Genomic DNA, 20,913 nt, shown 5'->3' on the forward strand with positions numbered 1-20,913 from the left:
TCTATCCCTCTCCACTTTGGCTTTCTTTTATCATTACACTGAAAGCGTTGGACTAATGGGTGGGAGTGAATAACTTGGACATTTATGGGAAGACTAGGAATGGCAAATAAACCGCAGCCCATGGGCCGGGCCCGTAGAAGACCCATGCGGGGCGGGTTTGGGTAGAGATATTGAGGCCCATTTGTGAGCGGGTCTCGCGGGTTAAGTCTCATGTAGGTTTGGGCCTTTGCGGTTTGGGCTATTGCGGGTCTTGCGGGGCAGAAAGAGCCCGCACCACTTCCTGTTTTGTTTTGTTTCCACCTGAAAAAAAAAGAGAGATCACGAAAATGGCGATTCATGTTCTCCACGACTCCACCGAGTCACCATCGAGCACCAGAGGAGCATCACCACCAACCGGTTCTTCTTTTCTTTGACTAAGGCCACCACCGGAGCTTCTCTTCTTCGTCGAACCACCAGTGAAGCTTCTCTCTGTTTTCTTTCCACCCCCATAGCTTCTCTTCTTGGAGATCCCACCACCGGAGCTGAGGTGGATTCTTCGTTGCCGTCTGGACTTACCTAGAAACCTCGTACAGAAACTCTTTCATTTAAGACAGGTCCGTGATCTCTTCAGCTAAAATATTGTATTTTGATGATTCGATCGGACCATTGAGTTACATGATTAAGAGATTTATAAATGTGTTTCAGGTTAAAAAAGAGAAGGGCATGTGACTTGTGACGGTGATGAACTACAAAGAAGCCAACTTAAAAGGGTAAATAGCTCTTCTGTTAATTCTTGGTTAGGACAAGAACTGTTTTTTAAGAAGCTGATGTTGTCTGTTTGAAGGTGGCAGCCAAGGAGTCCTTGAATGTAGAGATAGAATTTACCTTCCTTTCTCTGTAGGCAATGATGCGTTTCTGTTAAGTCCTACTTTATATGGAAGAAGTTTGTTTGCTTCGTTTCTGTTAAGTCCTAGTAGTGCACATGCTGTTATTAAGTTACGGTATTGAGTTGAGAGCCTTCCTCGTTCAAGAAAACATGTGGAAACATCATCTTCTCACCACAACGAAACATCATTTTTTTACTACCCGCGGGCCGGACCGCAAAGTCCTATGTAGTAAGCGGGGCGGGTTTGGGTACCGCGGGTCACGGCAGGCTGACCCGCAAAGATCCACATGAGATAGAGACCGCAGCGGGATGGGTCAAGGCGGGGCGGGTGGTACCAATTGCCATCCCTAGGAAGACCAGCGTCTGCAAAAAATAGGACACACACACACACACACTCTAAAACAAATCTCTTGAAATTGTAGATACTGAGTAATTTGTAGTCTTAATGTAAATGCTAAAAAGAAAAGAAATGCTACGTAGTAAGCAGCCAAAGATCCAACGTTCAAGGGAAAATCAAAAAAGACAATAATAAATCTTACGTGTGAATTTAAGGTTTAAGCATCATACAAGAGACGATGAGAAAAACTTTTCCATATCAAACTATTCATGAAAATTAATGTGTATATATATAGCTTATTGTTCTCAAACAATTTGCTTTATGTTGAACTCTAGAAAAACATAGTGTTAAATACGGGATGAGCTCTTTAATGATTGCAAAGGGAAGACATTGCATTATTTAGATTAACATATGCAAACAAAGACACATGTTTAAGACACAACAAGAAACAAAAAACAAAAAACAGGAAACATAACCAAAACAACAAAAACTAGAAATATGAAACGAGAATGCAAAGACACAACAATAACAACTTTATTCCAAGACACATTAATTTTATTATACGACGGCTAGCTGCTTCATTAGGCATCGTCCGCACCACCAGACTTGCTGCTCTCTCCTTCACAGGTCTTCTTCATCTCATCCTCCTTATCAGATGGATCCTTGATCCACTTATCCATCAAATAGACACTTCCCCCCTGTATCAAAGGGAATGGTGCCTTTGGGATCTCACCCACAAGAGTTTGGAACTTCTTACTTGCATATGACTTTAACTTCTCAGTCTCGGTTTGAGAAAGGTCATCAAGCATTCTACCATTTTGGATCTGGAGCATGAGATGATCCATCTCCAACTCCTCGACAGCCAACTTCAGTTTTGGTGTTCCCATGGCTGTCGTCGCTTTTAGTTTTATCTTTTATTTGTTTTGTGATGTTGAAATATAGTCATGCACTTGTAATCTTATATATACAGATAGTTGAGAGGAAGAGTCAAGAACACAAAATGGACAACGTTAGGAATGTATTCAATTACCATTAATTTTCAACATATTTCATATAGTAGTATGGTAAAAAATATTTGACTGTAATATTTTGGTAATTGTTCAATTACCATTAATTTTGAATATATCTCAAATTAGTAGTCTAGGAATAAAAAGGTTGACTAGACTATATATTTTGCTGTGGTAGTATATTAAATATATTTGTTGTTCTAATTATTAAGTCTAATGGTTATTTATTATCGTAATTTAGAATAGGTTTACTATTTTCATAACACCCACGTTTAGTCAGAGACAAGAAAATCCGTAGCAAGCTAAGAAAGATCCAGCGTTCGAGGGAAATCAAGAATGAGAATAAATAAATGTACGTGTGAATTTAAAGTTTAAGCATCATAAAATAAACGATGAAGAAAACTTTTTTTTTTTAACGATGAAGAAAACTTCTCCATATCAACTTTAGGAAAATTAATGTACCTATAGTTTGACGTGCATGCCAATGATAATCCAGTTAAATATAATGATTTATCTAAGTATAGCTTGTTGTTTCCAAACGAGCAACTTGAGACTGAAATTGAAGCTAGTCGTTCCTTGATTCAGTCAGATAAACAACATCATATACCACACGGCAAAGAGTCTGTGCAAGAAAAGGTTTGTCTTTATCCGTTTCACTTTTTTTTCCTGAATGAATGTTAAGTTTATTAATCACAAAAACCTATTTTACAATCAATGCATCGTTTGTGTGGTAAAGAAATAGAAACTAGGAAACTATTACAAACTCGCAAACCTATTTTAAATTTATCCGATTCACTTCTCTTTAGTTGCTTTGATTCTTAAGAAACTTACATTAACCATAGTTATCTGAAAACCACCCGCTCCTAATTTCACATATGCCTTCATAGTATGATCTAATAATGATATGACTATCTCTATTTATGGCAGAAAATTCTCTCACAAGAAAATAACACTCAGAGGTTTAATGAGCAGGTCCAAGATCCAAGGAGGCACTTGGTTCAATCACTGCCGGTCTTGAACCCATTCCTACGATACATATGTATGGGCCCATAACTTTTTTAACTCTTTGGGACTAATTTTTCATTGTTGTTAACTTGATGTCCAAGTGTATATAACTTGTGGAACTATTTTAAAACAAAAAAAAACTAGATCTTAAATATTTCATTATTTAATATGGAATGAATAAAAGATAACGATAACTAATCAAACTTCAATAAACAAGACTTAAAGGAAAATAAAACTAAAAAACATAGATTTGTTATTAAATTTTTTGTTATTTAGTCATCATTTTAATTTATTATACGTATAGAACAAATATCAAAATATTAAATGGTTTGGTTATAGTATCTATTAAAAACCATGATTAAAACATATAGCTGTTTAAATTTATTATATAAATTTTCCAGAAAAATCGTCTATAGACTCTTGTTAAATATAAAGATACTATAAAGTTCTTGTGTTATATAACTAAATTGTAATTAATTTTAATTAATTTTAATTTATATGCTATTTAGGGCCTCAATTATTAGTTTCGAATTGGACTTTAAATATCTAAGAACAGGTACTGGGTTCAATGCAGGAACGAAAATCAGGTTGAGTTGACGGAGCTAGTAACTGAGCTTGATCAGCTGCCACTAAGTTGTGTCTAGTCCATTTTTACAGGTACATTGTTTTTCCCTAGCACATGTTCCACATGTGGTTTATTTCTTTCCAGTTAAAACATATGCTAAATCATAATGCTTCAAGACTGAGACATCAGGGGCTGCTAGCTGGACTGGGATGGACTAACAAAACTTCAAGAGAAACTCAGAGATTTTCAAGCTCCACTAACTTTGTTATGTCACCACTTATGGCAGAAGGTTTAGCGATGAGGGAAGCGATTAGGAAGAGTAAGGAACTGGGGATCCGGCGAGTAAGATGCGAATCAGACTCCTCACAGCTGACCAAAGCACTCAATTCATATCTACTGAGCCTTTGGAGATTTGTGGGATAATCTCAGATATTAGAATAGATGCTAGCTCTTTTGATGCTATTTCTTTCTGTTGGATTCCTCGAGAGAGGAATTATGATGCTGATTTCTTAGCTAAGGAGGCCTTACGCCATGTAACAACGGATTTAATCAGTTTTGTTTTTAATCAATGAGTTGCTTTCCAAAAAGAAAAATCATGCTTCAAGAATTACCTATTTGATGGCTAGAATCAATTGCCAACTAATTTGATGCACTATGAGATATTGATCTTATTGGATATGATTGACAGAATATGGCAGCATGGTTTCTAAATTAATATCTGGTCCAGGGTTATCAAAATGAATTTTCCATATGAATATCATACCTATTGATCAGAGCCACATGCATACTTTTTTCTTGAGTGCTTGCTTGCTGTCTCGACCTTTTACCTTAGAGATTTCAATAGATTTGGACATTGGAGAATTTGGTTTTTCCTCCGGGAACACTGTTAGAGGTAGTTGAAAACTTGTACATAGTCTGGCTAGAGATATTATAAAGGGAAGAACGAATTTGCTGCAAGATGAAACGTTTCTTCTAAGTATATCCATGTCGAAGTTCAGTGGACACTTTACATATAAACCTTTATGAACACATTATGTAGTGTCTGTCTCTGAATATCTCTCAGTAGTTGCAATATCCTTCTGAAACGTGTTTAGAAGCGTATTTTTTTTTTTGACTGGGGAACGCCCATAGCTTTCTCTGCATAAAGGTTTTACAGTAGAAGGCATTTTTTTCACCCTACTGAATCCTCATGAGTACTGTATTCTGAATCACATTTTTGTGTGTGTGCAGATTGAAGCTTTCTCTCACACTTCACAGGCTTCAAATGTTAATCAAGATTCTTTAATCAACCTAATACCCCAAAAGCCTGTTTATACTGCACTTGGAAGTTCTGTGTACTTTGAACGAGAAATCAAAGAAGAGTGGTTAAACATTCCGCCACTTGAACAAAATTTGAATTAAATGCCTAAACTATGTAAGTCGTTGATGATAGATGCGTTGACTTTAACACCGTTAATATGACTGTCAAAATGCCAAAAAAAAAACGTTTTTAAGTCAGTCGTCACAACAGCCTCTGTTACCTTTACCAGCGAACGACGACTTCACTGTTCCGATACCAATGACACCATCAAACGTAGACCTTACAGTTTGGGGATTATTATTGTTTTCTCCACTTGACCGTGAGAGCTCAAGAGGAAATTTTTGTTCTTTTATCAAATGATAGGAGGAAGGAACACATCAAGAGAGAAACCCAGAGATTCCAATTTCTTATCCACAGAAATTAATCACTGATTTGCCTCCGTCGTCATCTAGGATTTCCTGTGAGCTCCTCTATCATCAACGACTTACATAGTTTAGGCATTTAATTCAAATTTTGTTCAAGTGGAGGAATGTTTAAGCTCGTCTATAATGTACGGGTATGAAATGTCTCACCAACCCACAGTGCGGGCATGAATTTTCAGTTTTTTCGTACTCTACATCAAGTATGTATAGGCTAAGAATGATATTGGAATCTTTGAGGGTGTAATTCTACTCTCCCTATCTCTCTCCTCTTTGGTTTCGTTTATCATTACACTGAAAGCGTTGAACTAATGGGTGAAGTCAATAACTTGGACAGTACACACACACTGAAACAAATCTCTTGAAATTGTAGTTACTGAGTAATTTGTAGGCTTCATATAAATGCTAAAACAAAAAAAAATTGCTACGTAAAAAGCAATGAAAGATCCAGCGTTTGAGGAAAATCAAGAAAGACAATAATTAATCTTACGTGTGAATTTAAGGTTTAAGCATCAGAAAATAAACGATGAGGAAACCTTCTCCACATCAAACTATTCATAGAAATTAATGTACCTATAGTTTGACATGCATGCCAATGATAATCTCAGTTAAATATATGATGCTTTATCAAAATATATCTTATTCTTAAACAATTTGCTCTATGTTGAACCCTAGAAAACATAGTGTTAAATACGGGATGAGCTCTTCAATGATTTAAAGGGAAAACATTGCATTAATTTAGGTTAACATATGCAAACAAAGCCACAACAAGAAACAAAAACAAAAACAAAAAACAAGAAACATGACCAAAGCAACAAAAACTAGAAATATGAAACGAGAATGCAAAGATGCAACAATAACAACTTTATTCTAAGACACATTAATTTTATTATTCGACGGCTAGCTGCTTCATTAGGCATTGTCCGCACCATCAGACTCGCTGCTCTCTCCTTCAGAGGTCTCCATGTCCTCATCGTCATTCAAGAACCCCTCATCCTCAAGAAATGGCTCGACACTCGTATTCGGATGTGGCGTACGTAACTCTCTTTCCAAACACGTAATTTTCTTACTTGCATATGACTTTAACTTCTCAACCTCGGTTTGAGAAAGGTCAGCAAGCATTCTACCATTTTGGATTTGGAGCATGAGATGATCCATCTCCAACTCCTCGACAGCCTTCCGAGAATGCTCTAGTCTCTTCTCCATCTTTTTGATATTGGCCTCGATGTATGACTCTGGATCGTACGCGTTCTCGTTCCTCTCGGTTTCCGATAATGCGTTAAAGCGGTCGATGAGAGATTGAGCCTTCTCCTGAGATGGCCACACCACCAGCTTACCATCATCACGGTTGAAAAAGGTCAAACAAGCACTCGCACCAGACAAGATGGTTAGTTCTTCAGCCTTTTTCATCAATCCTTTCATCCTCCGCTGGCAAGTAGCTTGTCTTTTCTTTCGATCCTCGATCAAAGCAAACTTCAGTTTTGGTGCCATGGCTGTCGCTTTTAGTTCTATTTTTTATTTGTGGTGTGGAAATATAGACATGCACTTGTAATCTTATATAGAGAGTTGAGAGGAAGAGATAAGAACACAAAATGGACTACTTTGGGAATGTATTCAGTTACCATTAATTTTCAACATACTTCATATATCAATTTGGTAAATAATAATTTGACTGTACTATTTTGGTAATTGTTCAGTGTCCATTATAATTTTGAATATATCTCAAATTAGTAGTCTAGGATTAAAAAGTTTGGGAATGTACACAATTACCATTAATTTTCAACATATTTCATATAGTGGTATGGTAAATAATAATTTGACTGTACGATTTTGGTAATTGTTCAGTGACCATTAATTTTGAATATATCTCAAATTAGTAGTCTAGGATTTAAAAGTTTGACTTAGACTATTTTGTTGTGGTAGAATATTAAAAATACTGGTTGTTACTTGTTCCAATTATTAAGTCTAATAATATTTATCTATTATCGTATTTTAGCATAGGTTTACAATTTTTAATAACACGCAAGTTTAGTCAAAGACAAGAAAATAATATATATGCTATGTAGCAAGCAACTAAAGAGCCAGTGTTCGAGGGAAATCAAGAAAGACAATCAGTAATCTTACATTACATGTGAATTTAAAGCCTAAGCATCATAAAAGAAACGATGAAGAAAACTTCTCCATATCGAACTATTCATGAAAATTAATGTACCTATAGTTTGACGTGCATGCCAATGATACTCTCAGTTAATTAAATACGATGCTTTATCTAAATATAGCTTATTGTTCTCAAACAATTTGCTTTATGTTGAACCCTAGAAAAACATATATAGTGTTAAATACGAGATAATAAGCTCTTAAAATTGCAAAGGGAAAACTTTGCATTATTTAGGTTAACATGCAAACAAAGACACGAGTTTAAGACACAACAAGAAACATATGACCGAAGCTTGACCAAAACAACAAAAACTAGAAATATGAAATGAACATGCAAAGACACAACAACAGCTTTATTTCATGACACATTAATTGTACTATTCGACGGCTAGCTGCTTCATTAGGCATCGTCCGCACCACCAGACTTGCTGCTCTCTCCTTCATAGGTCTTCATCTCATCATCGTCATCGTCTGGTTCCATGTTTCCCTTTCCCGTTGGGCGGAAAGAAGGTCCCCCTTCAGGTGCAACATCGCAAGCCTTTGGGATATCATCCCCAAGAGTTGGTTCGGTTTGAGAAAGGTGATCAAGGCTACGACCATTTTCGATTTGGAACATAATCTGAGACTCCAACTCCTTAGAGCAGCATTATTGGGGTTTCTAAAAGGGGTTTTTCAAAAAAACAATGGGTGGGCCCCAATAAACCACAAAAACTAGTCCCTAAAGTCATGAAATAAAGACCGATTGTGGTGGCTTTTTTGCACTGTCCGCAGACTCCATCGACACTGGCGGCCCGCGATAGATGCACTTTTTCATTTTTTTTTTAATCAGACAAAAAATAAATAATTTTTTTTAAAGAAACCTTTAAGTGGATTTCAGAGATAATGCTGCTATTATTTACCTTCCGAATATGGTCTAGTTCCTTCTCCCTCTTTTCGATTTTGGTCTTGAGGTATGACACTAGATCCTCAAGTTTTCTTTCCATGGCCGTCGCTTTTAGTTCTTTCTTTTATTTGTGATGTTGAAATATAGACATGCAATTGTAATCTTATATAGGATGGGATAAGGACACAAACTGAAGTTTCTGAGTTCTAGTGTTTGAACTACTGTCAAGTGTTTGTTAACTACTAGCATATGTACCTACCTTCAAAGTCCAAATCACCGAGAATGACGGTTGCTAACAAAGATTGGCCAACCAACAATTAAAGCTCACTTACCACACGTAATTTGGTTAAATCCTTTGCAGATTAAAATCTCGAATGTTACGTGTGTGTTTACGACCTTGTGGTTAAATCATTAACGGCTTTACATGAAAACATTTTGGTTGGCAATTGGGATTTTAGGGGCCGGTTATAAGACCTCGAGAGGAAAAGTTGGGGTTTGTTTATAGATATAGGGTTAATTTGGAGGATTACTTAAATAAAATAAATTTTACTTTTAGGAATTATATTTATATCGCGCAGCCTTTGTTTATTTTGCATAGTAGTTTGTCGTCTAACATGGAGACGGAAGGATCTGAGTTGATAGGATGGGATAACCACAAGGGAACATGGTGAAGAAAGCTGAAGTTGCTGAGTTTTAGTGGTTGAACTACTACTGTTAAGAACTCGTTTCTTAACTTTTAACTAAAAAAAAGCTAAGAACCGGTTTTTAAATAAGATATATTTAAAAGCCAATTCTTAACTTTTTTTAATTAAAAGTTAAGAGACGGTTCTTATATTCTGCTAATAACTTTACTTTAAGAACCCCGTTGAACATGCTCTAAGTGTTTTGTTAACTACTAGCAAATGTATGATATAGGAATATGGTGAAGAAAATACAAAGCCACGTGTAAGGATGTGAGTGGAGGAAGTTGGTATTATGGTGCACAAGCAAACAGAGGAGCACAAGTTATATAGAAAGAAGAACGGCCACGATTAGAAATTAATCAGAAAAATTGTCAGTTTGTTTCTTCTTCATCTCTTTTTCTCTGTGCGTTTTCGGGAAAGTTCCCATGGCTCCTCATCACTGTTCTTGAGTTGTTTCTACTGCTAAACTCATGGCATATGAGAGTTGAATTGTTGTTTCATGAACATCAATTCAAAGTACGATTCATTTCAATTTCATCAATTAGGGTTTCCACTATCAAGGTACCTATCTTAAAGTCCAAATCTCCGAGAATGATAGTTGGTAACAAAGATTGGCCACCAAACAGTTAAACACATTATAAAGCTCACTTACCACACTGTGTTTAGGAATTAGGTGTTAATATTCACCTACTTTTAAAGATTCATTTCACTTTGTCACTTACCTCATTTCAATATATAGTTTAATTCGTAACACTGAATTAACGAAATCACCTAACTGTTTCAGCTGAAGACAGTGAAGCAGGAAACAAGAAGCCTACGTTTCAAGAAGAACCAACATTACTCATCTTTCTCAAGGTACGTAGGATATCATAACAATTCAGACAAAAAAAATAAATAAATAAAAGATAATCATATCAATTTGCACATGCACCGAAAGGAGATCAAAAGAATATCACACATTTGTCTATCTATCTCTGTTTATCTAGTTTTTCCACCAGGTTAAATTTATGTACAAGACTCAGTTAAGATAGTCTACGTCCTGTAAGAACAAACACATACATATCGGTTTTGTACTCAAGACGATGTTTTCTTTCCTCATCTTACCGTGAAAGAAACACTAAGTACACTGCTCGTTTGCGTGTACCTAAGACTCTTACAAGGGCGCAGAAGGAGCAACGAGCTATTGAAGTTATCCAAGGGTTGCGTTTGGAGAGGTATGTTTCATCTTCTAGAGGTTTCAGAACAAACCAAATGAAAGTAGGTCTTCTTATAACGACTTGGAGCGTTTGTTATAGGTGCCAAGACACTATGATTGGACATATACATAAAAACATGATATGCATCCGCTTCCGGGTTCTTATATCTAACATCTAAGTAATCGGGATACAAATACCTTCAAGAACACATAGTGTCTCACTTTTAAAATCTCTCAGGTAAGTAGTTGCAGTATCCTTCTTAAACTAGTTTAGGAGCACTTCTCAAGCACTTCACAAGCTTCAAATGTTAATCAAGATTCTTTAATCAACCTAATACCAAAGCCTCCTATCTAAACACTGCACTTGAAAGTTTTGTACTTTGAAGGAGAAATCAAAGAAGAGTGGTCCTTATAGAGGTACTACATCAAGTATGTATAGCTAAGAATGCTATTGGAATCTTGGGGGTGTAATTCTACTCTCTCTATCTCTCTCCTCTTTGGTTTCTTTTATCATGACACTGAAAGCTTTGGAGTAATGGGTGGAGTCAATAACTTGGACATTTATGTGAAGACCAGAGTCTGCAAAAATAGGACACACGCAACAAAAAAAAACTCTTGAAATTGTAGTTACTGAGTAATTTGTGCCCAGAACTAAATACTAACTTTTAGTATTTTTCAAATAACAAATATCATTCCAATAAGAAAAAATTTCAAGTCAATTGCAACTCAGTGAAGTTTAGAATTTTACAAAACCTGAGGAATTATAAAGCTTAGATGGATATCAGTTGACTACACCATTTTAATGGCGTCGGTAGCTCATCCTAGAACTCAAATGTGTTGGTTATAAAAATATATAGAATGTAAATTACTATATCAACTTCGTCACATCTTTTTGACTTTTGATTATTTAAGAGTTTTGGTGATTTACACCACATGAAATGGATCCGTTGTTATCGTTTATATCTTTATGATCCTCGCTGACCCATTATCCACGCATCGTTATTTATGTACTTCCATATGCATGAATTGTCAAGATATGGTGTTCAATCCTCATTATATATTTATTAACATCTCACGTCTTTTTGAATATTGAAAATATCTTTGCTTTTTGGTATATAGAGGCCATATGTATTAACATAAACTCCAAAATTCTTTTCTAGAAACATATGCTATGCAAATGAACAAAATTCACTGGGGCACTCTTAAGTTTGGTCATGGATTCATTGTTCTATACAAAATGACTTCATACTTAAAATTGTTTTGGTGAGATCACGTTGGCTTTTTTTACTTATTGTGTGACGCTAGGAATAACTAACTAAATAATATAACCAAAAAGTAACAACCATATAACTAAACTCTAAAGTCAGCCTAAGTGTTTGTAAATGCGCCCACGTCCTTGACACTTAACATGAATGCTATTAATTTCTACAAGTCAACTAAACAATTTTTATATATCCAGCTCCTAATGAACGAGATCTCATTATGTGAATAGATGGGAGATGAGAAAATCTGTTTGTAAGAAAACAAAATAACCGACTTTGAATTATAAAGTGTTTGGCTATAAGGTTAGTGTGATCATGTTCAATTACTCAGCGGTGTGATATATGTGTAGAAACCAGTTTGTTAGGAAGTTTATTTTGTTTGGTTATTGTGTTGAAAGATACGATCTTCATATAATGGTATGATCGTTGATACATGTGGTTTCAAGTTGCACATTGATTGGTGCAATTAAGGGTACCCAATTTATTGAGAGGAGACGAATTGTTAATGCTCGCTTTGCTATATTTTGCAAGCTCGCTTCAATTAAACCAAAAACAACAACAAAATCTGACTAAGACTAGACATAGTTAGTGGTTTGAATTACTATCGGAGCCATGTATGTATGTGTGAGTTGTAATAACACGAAAAATATGAAAATCTGAAAATAAAAAGCTGAGTAAGAAAAAGAAGTCCTTAACATTCACTTCACAGTCCTACATATCCAAAGATTATATATGTATCATGTTATATAGATTAAGACTGTTGCCTTATATATACTAGAATGTGCTACTTTTCAGATGTGTTATTAACTTATTATTATTAGAATTGTACAAGGAAGAAACGTATTTGAAGCTTTTTATTTAGTCAGATTATTTTCTGGTCAAAACAGAATGATAAAGAAAATGGGACCAAAGAAAGAAAAGAGATTTACGAGGAAGAAGGTAAAGCTAATAGTAATACTAAGAAAATGGATTGGTCCCACCCAAATCCTCAACACAGATTCATTTCTCTGCTTATCTCACACGCTCTAAGTTCTTATAACGCATTTTTCTTTTAGTGGATCCAAAACTATGTTAATTAACTTCATTTCTACAGTTTTAATGGTTTCTTAACTTTACTTCCCTTGTAATGCATGTCATTAATAAACAGCCCAGGACTGTCACGGCATATCATCTAAAGACTGAAGACTAGCACAACACCCTTTACAATCCACACACATAACATATATTCATAAACAACTACGAAACTTGAGTACCAAACATTGGACCCACTTGAAATGCTTCATGGAGTTTATAGTTTACTCATCTCTCACACATCCTCAAATGATCCTTGTCCCCAAGATTTAAACAAGCGAATTATATAGTTTTTTTGTTGATATTTTTGAAAATAGTAATGGGTAGTTTTGGAATTGGGAAAAATATTATTTTGTCTCCCTCTCATAAAACGTTTAATAAAACTAAATGCCAGTAGGGTGGTTCAATTTATATATTTGCCTGTATTTGGGTTCTCTGTACCAATTCTGGTGTGTTGCCATTTAATTTTGTTTGCGTTTCTTTAATTTCAATTTAATTCCTTTGACTGTACATTTTTTACTTCAGAAGTTATGATTTTTTTTCTCAATTTTTATTATAGACATCTAATTCAAGTTGGTTGCCATTTAATTTCTTGGTTCCTTATATTAACTCCTATGAAGAAAATAAAATAAATAATGATGGCCTGTTGAGTATTTAATTTGATTTCTGTGTATTAGCCATTAAACGCCTCTCTTGTTCTTTTCCTCCTCTATTTAATAAGCAATGAATTGGGTTCCTGCAAATATCTACTTATTTTCTTGTGTATTTATTAATTACATATTTAAAATAAAAATTACTGGTTTAAAGTTGGAAAGTAACTTAAATTCGATACTCTTGAGGCAAAATTAAAGCAATTAACCGTCTGATATCATCTACTCGTATACTCCAATTCACTCTTTATGATTCTCTCTCACTCACAATTAAATTAAGCCTTAATGAAAAATCTATCTATCTCTCCCTCTTTAAATCTTCTCTGTGTTCTTTCTTGTATATAAAGACCTAAGCTGAACCAACCCAACCACCAGTTAGAAGAGAGACTCTTTGTGATCGTAAGTACGAAAAGTCTTTGAGATCACAGGAAACTCTCCTTCTCAATCCGCAGGTTTCAAGGTATTTTTCCTCCGACCAAACTCACTTTAACTTGATATCTTCTTGTCTGAACCAATTTTTTTATCCAATTCAACGCAGAAGATGAGTCGTAGAAGTCCAAAGGTTGACCTTAAGCTGAACCTCTCGCCTCCTACGTCAAGCCGGAGGAGGATGGTTCGATCTCCAAGCCGCTCCGCCACGACTTCACCGACCTCACCCCCAAGCTCATGTGTCTCTTCGGAGATGAACCAGGACGAGTCGTCAGTGAGATACTCATCAAGTCCAGAGACAACCTCGATGGTTCTTGTCGGGTGTCCTCGCTGTCTCATGTACGTTATGCTCTCAGAAGACGACCCTAAATGCCCTAAATGCCAAAGCACCGTTCTTCTTGATTTCAACCATGAAAACGCCTCAAACGCCAACGCACGCACTCCAGGCGCTGGTTCCTCTGGTCGCAAGACTCGAAGGAACTGAAAAGACCAGTAAAGCCCTCTAAAAATCCTTGTTATTTTTATTTATTTTTATTTTCTTGCGAATGTAGCTTTGTTTATGAGAGTAGTGCTAATCACGCTCCACCTTTGAAACCCTTAGAAGAAGGTAGGGAGATGAAACTAGGGTTTCCCTACTCACAAAACTTTCATATCAAAAGGGTGGAGCGCGAATAGCACTAACTTTTCTTTTCTTCCTTAAACATTTTTCTACCATTTGAGTTCTCTAATGGAAGAAGAATTTCTATGTATGTGAAACATGTGTCATTGTCTCCCTATCTCTTCTCCTGAGTTCTTATAAATCATCTTCTTATATTTGATACGTTGTTTCTAGGATGTGTCTAAAAGCAAGCATCTATGTTCTTTCAGATACTCTGTTTCTTGTATAAGAGAATTAGACGTTTTGTGTGTGTTGACTATGAGAAAAAGTAGACATTCTTAGCGTAGCAGATAGATTGCTTGCACATCACGAAAAAGAAGATAAAAATAATTGACTTGTGAAAGATGTAGTAGATTGATCCTGATCCCCAGAAAAAGCTGAAGAAAAAAACTATATAGATTCCTTGTACTTGTTGAAAAAGCAGTTCAGATGAGAGAAAGAAAGAAAGAAAGTCTGGTTAGAGATCAGACAAGAACTTTTTTTTGGTCCCACTTTGTTACTTTGACCCCACAAATTCATACACACGTACCCGAAACTCCTCTTGTTTTCATATTCTTTTAATTTTTTTTTTAATGTCAACTCGAGTTAGATCTCTCTCTCTGATCATCCAAAAAGTCTTTGTAGCCTAATCATAGGCACTAGAAACTGATTTTTCCTTTTCCTGCAAAAGAAAACATAACAAGATTTTGTCCTCAGCAAATTGCATGTTTGATCAAAGACAAAAGCAGACAAATCTAGAAAATGAGTTTGCAAATGGCAAACGAATTTATCAGAGCTAAAGATAGTTAGATTAGGTGCTTCTGAGAATGAATATGAATGTAAATTCTATAAAATAAAACTGCCGACGAAGAATACAAAAAAAAAGAAGTGAAAAGATGAAAAATGGAAGAGGAAAGTAGTTCAGAGCATTTAAACAAAAATAAATAAATAAACAGAGGAAGGTGCTTCGATTTATATAAATGTTTTTGATAACAGCTGTTCAAAATGTTAAGATTTAGAGTATCATTAAAACCAAAATATAAATGCAATAGTAATTGAGACAGTTGAGAATTGTAATGAGCGTTACGTCAGATTATAAATACGAATTTAATTCCACCTTCATTGCTCTCTTCTCGCTCACCTCTTCAAAGAAAGAAAGAAATAATTATTGTCATGCTCATGATGATGCTACGAATTTTATTTGTTTTCTCTCATTTCTTATCTTTATTTTTTCTTCGTCATTACACTAGTTGACATGTCTTTAAAATAACTCAATTTCTCTTCTTATCATTCACTAAATGCCACCTTTCTGTTGCCGCTTTCCAATTTTAGCAATCTCATCTTTCAAAGCTCCATGTTCCCTTATTCAATTCTTGCTTCCTACCTCTCCTTTTCTCTCAATTATAACGATCCTTTGATTAACCTTCTACATTCATAGAGTTTATAATTCGTAACCCCACACAGAGCCAAACTGGTTAGATGGTATTAACTTCTTTTAGGTTATTGGAATTGACATCAACCAAAGTTTAGAGATTTTTTTTGTTTCTTTACGTGTAACATTTCTAAAGAGGGTTGTTAGAGAGCTCTAACGTTGGGGAAAGAGAATACTCGTAAAATTATTAACCCTTAGGTTTTCGGTTCGAAAAGGTTATGTGTATATTAGAAAAAAATGTTAGACAATTTTTTTTTGAAAACTTTTCCCTGTCATTAAGAGGAAAAATATACTTTCTAGTACACCAATTAGCCTTCTATTAATTATAGAATTGTTGTATGAACGTTCCGTCTACTCTACTCTAATTTACTACTATCATCTAATCATATTCATGTCGGATATGAGAGAAGTGTATGTGAGTTTCATGATGACAAGAGGAGACATGTGAGTGATGAAAAGATCGAGTAGATAGACTGGCATTTTGAGGGAGAGAGAGTGAGATAGTAGATTTGGTGTGGGCACATTCTCAAATATGAGCCCCACCAAGATATTTGAGGACCAATTGGTCAACAAACACATAGCGTAAAACTATTATAAACGTACTTATTCTCGCATGCAATTGCACGTCCACAAATACAAATAAAGCATGCAAAAATTATCCCTACCCTTGAGTCTTGAATCTGACAGAATGAAGAATAAATATTCATGCTTAGCTTAATTAGTTATAGACTCTAACTCTTAAGATATACACATGTTGATGTTATATCTATACATATCAACCCTAGCTAACTAATTACAAACATAATGCTTATTATTTAGATAAGTATCTCAACGTGGTCAGTCCACGTCTGCAACTCTTAGCCCACACAATTCGCCGTCCACGAGATTTATGTATTATGACTAGTCACGGTCGTATATCATAGACAATTAGGTGTCTGGATCACTCATCGACAAAATTAAACATATTATTCATAAGCGTTTGTGATCACATTTAGTGGTTAAACATGCAGAAGTACGTACGTTTTATACTATATCGAGTTTTTCGAATGTCGCCCGATGTCTAAGCTTTAGCTTTCAAGTATTGTTCTTTAAGATGATCCTTAACGTATTCGCCACTGACATCACAGTATCATACAAACAAATTTCACCCTTACTAGTATATCTTGACGAAGTTTAAAGAAGGTATGCCATACTTTTAATTTTTTATATTTTGTTTTTTCTAATTAATTATTTAATTATTGCTTCTATGAATGCATTTAAACTTGAGTGGTTGAAATCTTATATGCTATTCTTTATTGTGAGTACAGTACACATTTAAACTTCAATAGTTTTCTACTTTCTTTGTATCCTCTATATTTTTTTTCAATTCTCACTGACATCTTTTGTATCAATTTATAAGGAGCAATACTGTCAGAACATTAAACTTGAATTGTTATTATTAAATTTTAGCATTATCGTCAATCATGGAAATTACTTTTACTACTTGATGAAGCTTATAAATATTTAATTTTTAGATGAGTACTGTTCTTATCACTGATATATATATATCCTTTGAAATAACAATATTCTTCTACGGTATTGATTTATCGAGGGTGGCTGGTTATACGAGTTAAAAGATTTTATAAGCTTCATAAACAACAATGCTTCCAACAACAAAAATTATGTCAACAATTAATGTCTTGCTAATGAGCAAGTTTTTCAATTTTTTGTTCTTTTAGTTTTTCATGTTTTCTTTTTGCATAAACCTTTTTTTTTGTCCAAAAGACTAATGCATGTACATGCCGTTTTCTTCTTTTTTTTGTGGTAATCCAAGATAACCTAACTAATTCCACATGTGTTAAAGTTCATAAAAACACATGCATACAATAAAATTATACAACACATAACACGTTACTATTGCTTCTTTTTCTTTTCTTTCTATAAAATGTTCCTCAATAGCACTGATTCTTCTTCATAATGGATGTATACAGACTTGCGTCTGACTGGGCCAAATTCTACTGAGTAGCCCATTTGTTTTGTCTTTCTTTGTGTGAGAATGACGTGGCCTTTTGCCCCAGCTTCCTTCAAGTTGACTCTCTCTGTTTCTATTTGCTTCGATCCATAATCTTCCACAATATATAAACCTAAGACACAACTTGCTTTGATTCACATTTTGTTATTCCAAATAAACCATTAAGTAGGAGAGTTTGGTAAAGGTAGTTAAACTTATCATTAAATTTTTGTTTAAATACACAATTTTCTACAATAGTACACAACTTTTTAACATTAATATTTCACACAAAATAACTCAACTAAATAAAACATAATGCGGGTTGAGTTTGACCCAAAACGGTTACAACTTACAACGGTTTGGCGGAAAAAATGCAAAATCGGGCATCCCAAGAAATGCGACGTTTTAAATAAAAATAAAAAAAAAGTAAGGGAATCGTCTTTTTCAAGCAATCTCAGACTTCCCCTTTGCTTCTCTCTTATCCCCAATGCTTTTAATCATTTCATTGTTAACTCCACTTTCCTTATGCTTCTCTCTCTCATTTAGAAGTTTTCCTAAATCTCAGAAAACCACTGCTTTTCATTAGAAGGTTTTCGGATTGGATTCAAGACTAAAGTCTGTTTAGTTGATCAAAGATGCTGGGAGATTTCATTACAAGAATCATAATGTTTAAACACCATCTCTTACTTCATTTGGTAATAGATGTAAGTTTTGTTCCGTCTCTTAGTTTTTTTCTTTCTTTTTTGAGCAGATTGCTTGTGGGTTACGCGTACCCTGCATATGGATGCTACAAAAGCGTGGAAAAGAAAAAACCTGAGATTCAAGAACTTAGATACTGGTGCAAGTATTGGTAATGCCTATCAGTGGTTAATTAAATAAGGAATCTGATTCTCATAACACCATCTTATCTAAAATTCGATTCGGATTTTGTAGGATCTTGGTGGGTATTCTTACAGTTCTCGAAAGGATAGGAGACATCATTGTATCATGGTGAGCATTGGTTAGTAACTATTAATCTCAATCATCAGATGCTAAAGCTGTTCTATGTACACAAACATTAGGTTTCCGCTGTACGGGGAGATCAAAATCGCTCTTCTTGTCTGTTTATGGTACCCTAAATCACAGGTACACACTCCAATGCAAGAAACTAACTCATCATAAAACATTCATTAAAACCGATCTTTGTATCCTAATCTTGTCTTGTGATAGGGGATTAGCTACGTCTACGAGAAGCTTCTATGTCCCTACATGTCAAGGCATGAATTAAACATTGATCAAGGGATCTTAGTTTTAAAGATTCGAGGACATACTGTAATTGTTCAACTACTGCAATACATCTATCAATGGACTCTTCAAATCTTTAGACACCTGCAGCAACAATTCGACAAGGTATGTAATGAACACAAACAGATTCAATCTCACTCTCTCGTTTTCATGAATCCACTCTCTTCTTATTCTGCAGAAAAATGAACGATCAAAGTCCAAAGAGAGACACAAAGCAGGAGCTTCGTTCATGTTTCTCCGTTAGCTTGTAGCAAGAGAACCAGGATTACAATAACCGGTTGTAATAACCGGTTCACCACAAATTAAATTTGTAAACCCAAACCGGACCATACCGGAACTGCTGAGAGAATCATGTAACTATACAATTTTAGAAATCGAAATCAATATCTTTTGATTTTATTGTATACAAAAACAATTGTGTTCATCAACTCTACTTAACAATCTGAGGAGCACAGATCGAATGCAGAACCCACTCGAACACACGTCTCAAGAACTGCACTCCGGCGGAGAAATGAATCCACACGCGGCGGAGGAACTGACACCCAGCCGAGTCCTCCGACGAAGTCTGCGCCGTCGCCTGTAGATAAGACCACGCGGCCTGCTTAACGAGCGGGTCGCGGATCGAAATATCTCCGACGGTGGATAAGACTGGAGAGCTGCTGCCGTTGATAGACGGTAGCTTGACGGAGGAGTTGCTCGGAGACGAGATGATGTCTCTGAGAGATGTGTAGGCTACGGAGGAAGGTGGTTTTATGGAGATGAGGTCGAAATCGAACGACGATGGAGATTCGATTGCGAAAGGGATATCGGAGGTGATCACGGACGTTGGCGTTGCGATGGAGATTCTACGGCGGAGGGGAGTCGCCGGAGAAGTTGACGGCGGAGACTCCATAGTTTTTTTTTTTTTTTTTTTTTTTGGTGTGAAGGAGAATAGGTTTGTGGCTGATTGGGTCTCCTTGTAAATATGAGGTTCAAACCAATTATTGATGTGTATAATATGCATCATTTGTCACTATCTTCTGTTGTATTTTTTTTTTTTTTTTGTATTTTCTGAATTATTCTGGTTGGTGCTGGAGACCTATTACAAAATTAACAACTGTTTATGCATACTATTCTTTTTGTTTTTTCTGTTTTTTATATGAGTTTCTTCACTGTATATTTTTTTAGCTAGTGATTGCAAAAATTATAATAAAGTATATATAGAAAGAAGTATGTTAAAGAAGTGGATGTGAAGAATGGAAGAAATATATTACTAATCAAACCAACCAAAATAATCATTCCTTTTATAATTTTTTTTTAAAAATTCATAATACTTTATCAGTAAGCAATTAATTATATATAAAGATCTTCCATTTTAGAAGAAAATTTGAATCCAGTGTTAATTTACGCAGTAAATGTTATAAGTAAAAACGAATAAATAAATATATGAGCTATGGCATAATGCATCATGGATACATATAATAGTCGATTATAAAACATATAAACAATACTAAGTCTAATGCATGGCTTTATAATAGTCGATAAGAAAAGGTTCGCACCCCCATCTTTGGGCAAGTGGTTGTTCAGCCCACCTGATCTCTCAAAAACTCGACTCCAAGTAGTAAGTGACAAATGGGCCTGGACCAGTGGGCCTTTAGAAATAGAAATGATCCTGACACAGTCCACTCATCGCTACAATACGGTGTCGTTCCCAGGTTAACCGATTCTAGAAACAGCGCTTCCTCTATCCGCTTCGTCTCTCT

At 35.3% G+C, this 20,913-nt stretch overlaps 5 protein-coding genes across 7 annotated transcripts; 2 read left to right on the plus strand and 3 right to left on the minus strand.

Moving 5' to 3' along the window:
• Nucleotides 1-1,783: 1,783 nt before the first annotated feature.
• LOC103847565 lies at nucleotides 1,784-2,089 on the minus strand. The gene has a single exon (XM_009124658.2). The coding sequence runs from the start codon at nucleotides 2,087-2,089 to the stop codon at nucleotides 1,784-1,786; it is 306 nt and encodes a 101-aa protein (XP_009122906.2).
• A 4,321-nt stretch (nucleotides 2,090-6,410) lies between these two features.
• On the minus strand, nucleotides 6,411-6,989 carry LOC103847566 (agamous-like MADS-box protein AGL80). Its single transcript, XM_009124660.1, has one exon. It carries the CDS (start codon nucleotides 6,987-6,989, stop codon nucleotides 6,411-6,413), a length of 579 nt encoding a protein of 192 aa, XP_009122908.1.
• A 2,439-nt stretch (nucleotides 6,990-9,428) lies between these two features.
• On the plus strand, nucleotides 9,429-14,694 carry LOC103846966. Of its 2 annotated transcripts, none has more exons than XM_009123981.3 (4): nucleotides 9,429-9,782; nucleotides 10,006-10,435; nucleotides 13,747-13,859; nucleotides 13,941-14,694. In XM_009123981.3, the coding sequence occupies exon 4, from the start codon at nucleotides 13,941-13,943 to the stop codon at nucleotides 14,310-14,312; it is 372 nt and encodes a 123-aa protein (XP_009122229.1). In that variant the 5' UTR covers nucleotides 9,429-9,782; nucleotides 10,006-10,435; nucleotides 13,747-13,859; the 3' UTR covers nucleotides 14,313-14,694. The 2 variants fall into 2 exon arrangements, with proteins under 2 accessions (XP_009122229.1, XP_009122228.1); XM_009123980.3 differs by having other exon boundaries at nucleotides 9,433-9,782; nucleotides 13,938-14,694.
• A 158-nt stretch (nucleotides 14,695-14,852) lies between these two features.
• LOC103846969 (putative HVA22-like protein g) lies at nucleotides 14,853-19,612 on the plus strand. Of its 2 annotated transcripts, XM_009123984.3 has the most exons (6): nucleotides 14,861-18,554; nucleotides 18,639-18,737; nucleotides 18,821-18,877; nucleotides 18,949-19,012; nucleotides 19,097-19,276; nucleotides 19,350-19,612. In XM_009123984.3, exons 1-6 carry the CDS (start codon nucleotides 18,523-18,525, stop codon nucleotides 19,413-19,415), a joined length of 498 nt encoding a protein of 165 aa, XP_009122232.1. In that variant the 5' UTR covers nucleotides 14,861-18,522; the 3' UTR covers nucleotides 19,416-19,612. The 2 variants fall into 2 exon arrangements, with proteins under 2 accessions (XP_009122231.1, XP_009122232.1); XM_009123983.3 differs by having other exon boundaries at nucleotides 14,853-18,554; nucleotides 19,097-19,612.
• On the minus strand, nucleotides 19,479-20,868 carry LOC103846968. Its single transcript, XM_009123982.3, has one exon. It carries the CDS (start codon nucleotides 20,175-20,177, stop codon nucleotides 19,602-19,604), a length of 576 nt encoding a protein of 191 aa, XP_009122230.2. The 5' UTR covers nucleotides 20,178-20,868; the 3' UTR covers nucleotides 19,479-19,601.
• Nucleotides 20,869-20,913: the final 45 nt, after the last annotated feature.

Source organism: Brassica rapa, chromosome A10 (genome assembly GCF_000309985.2).
Source record: "Brassica rapa cultivar Chiifu-401-42 chromosome A10, CAAS_Brap_v3.01, whole genome shotgun sequence".
In the NCBI taxonomy this organism is placed as follows: domain Eukaryota; kingdom Viridiplantae; phylum Streptophyta; class Magnoliopsida; order Brassicales; family Brassicaceae; genus Brassica; species Brassica rapa.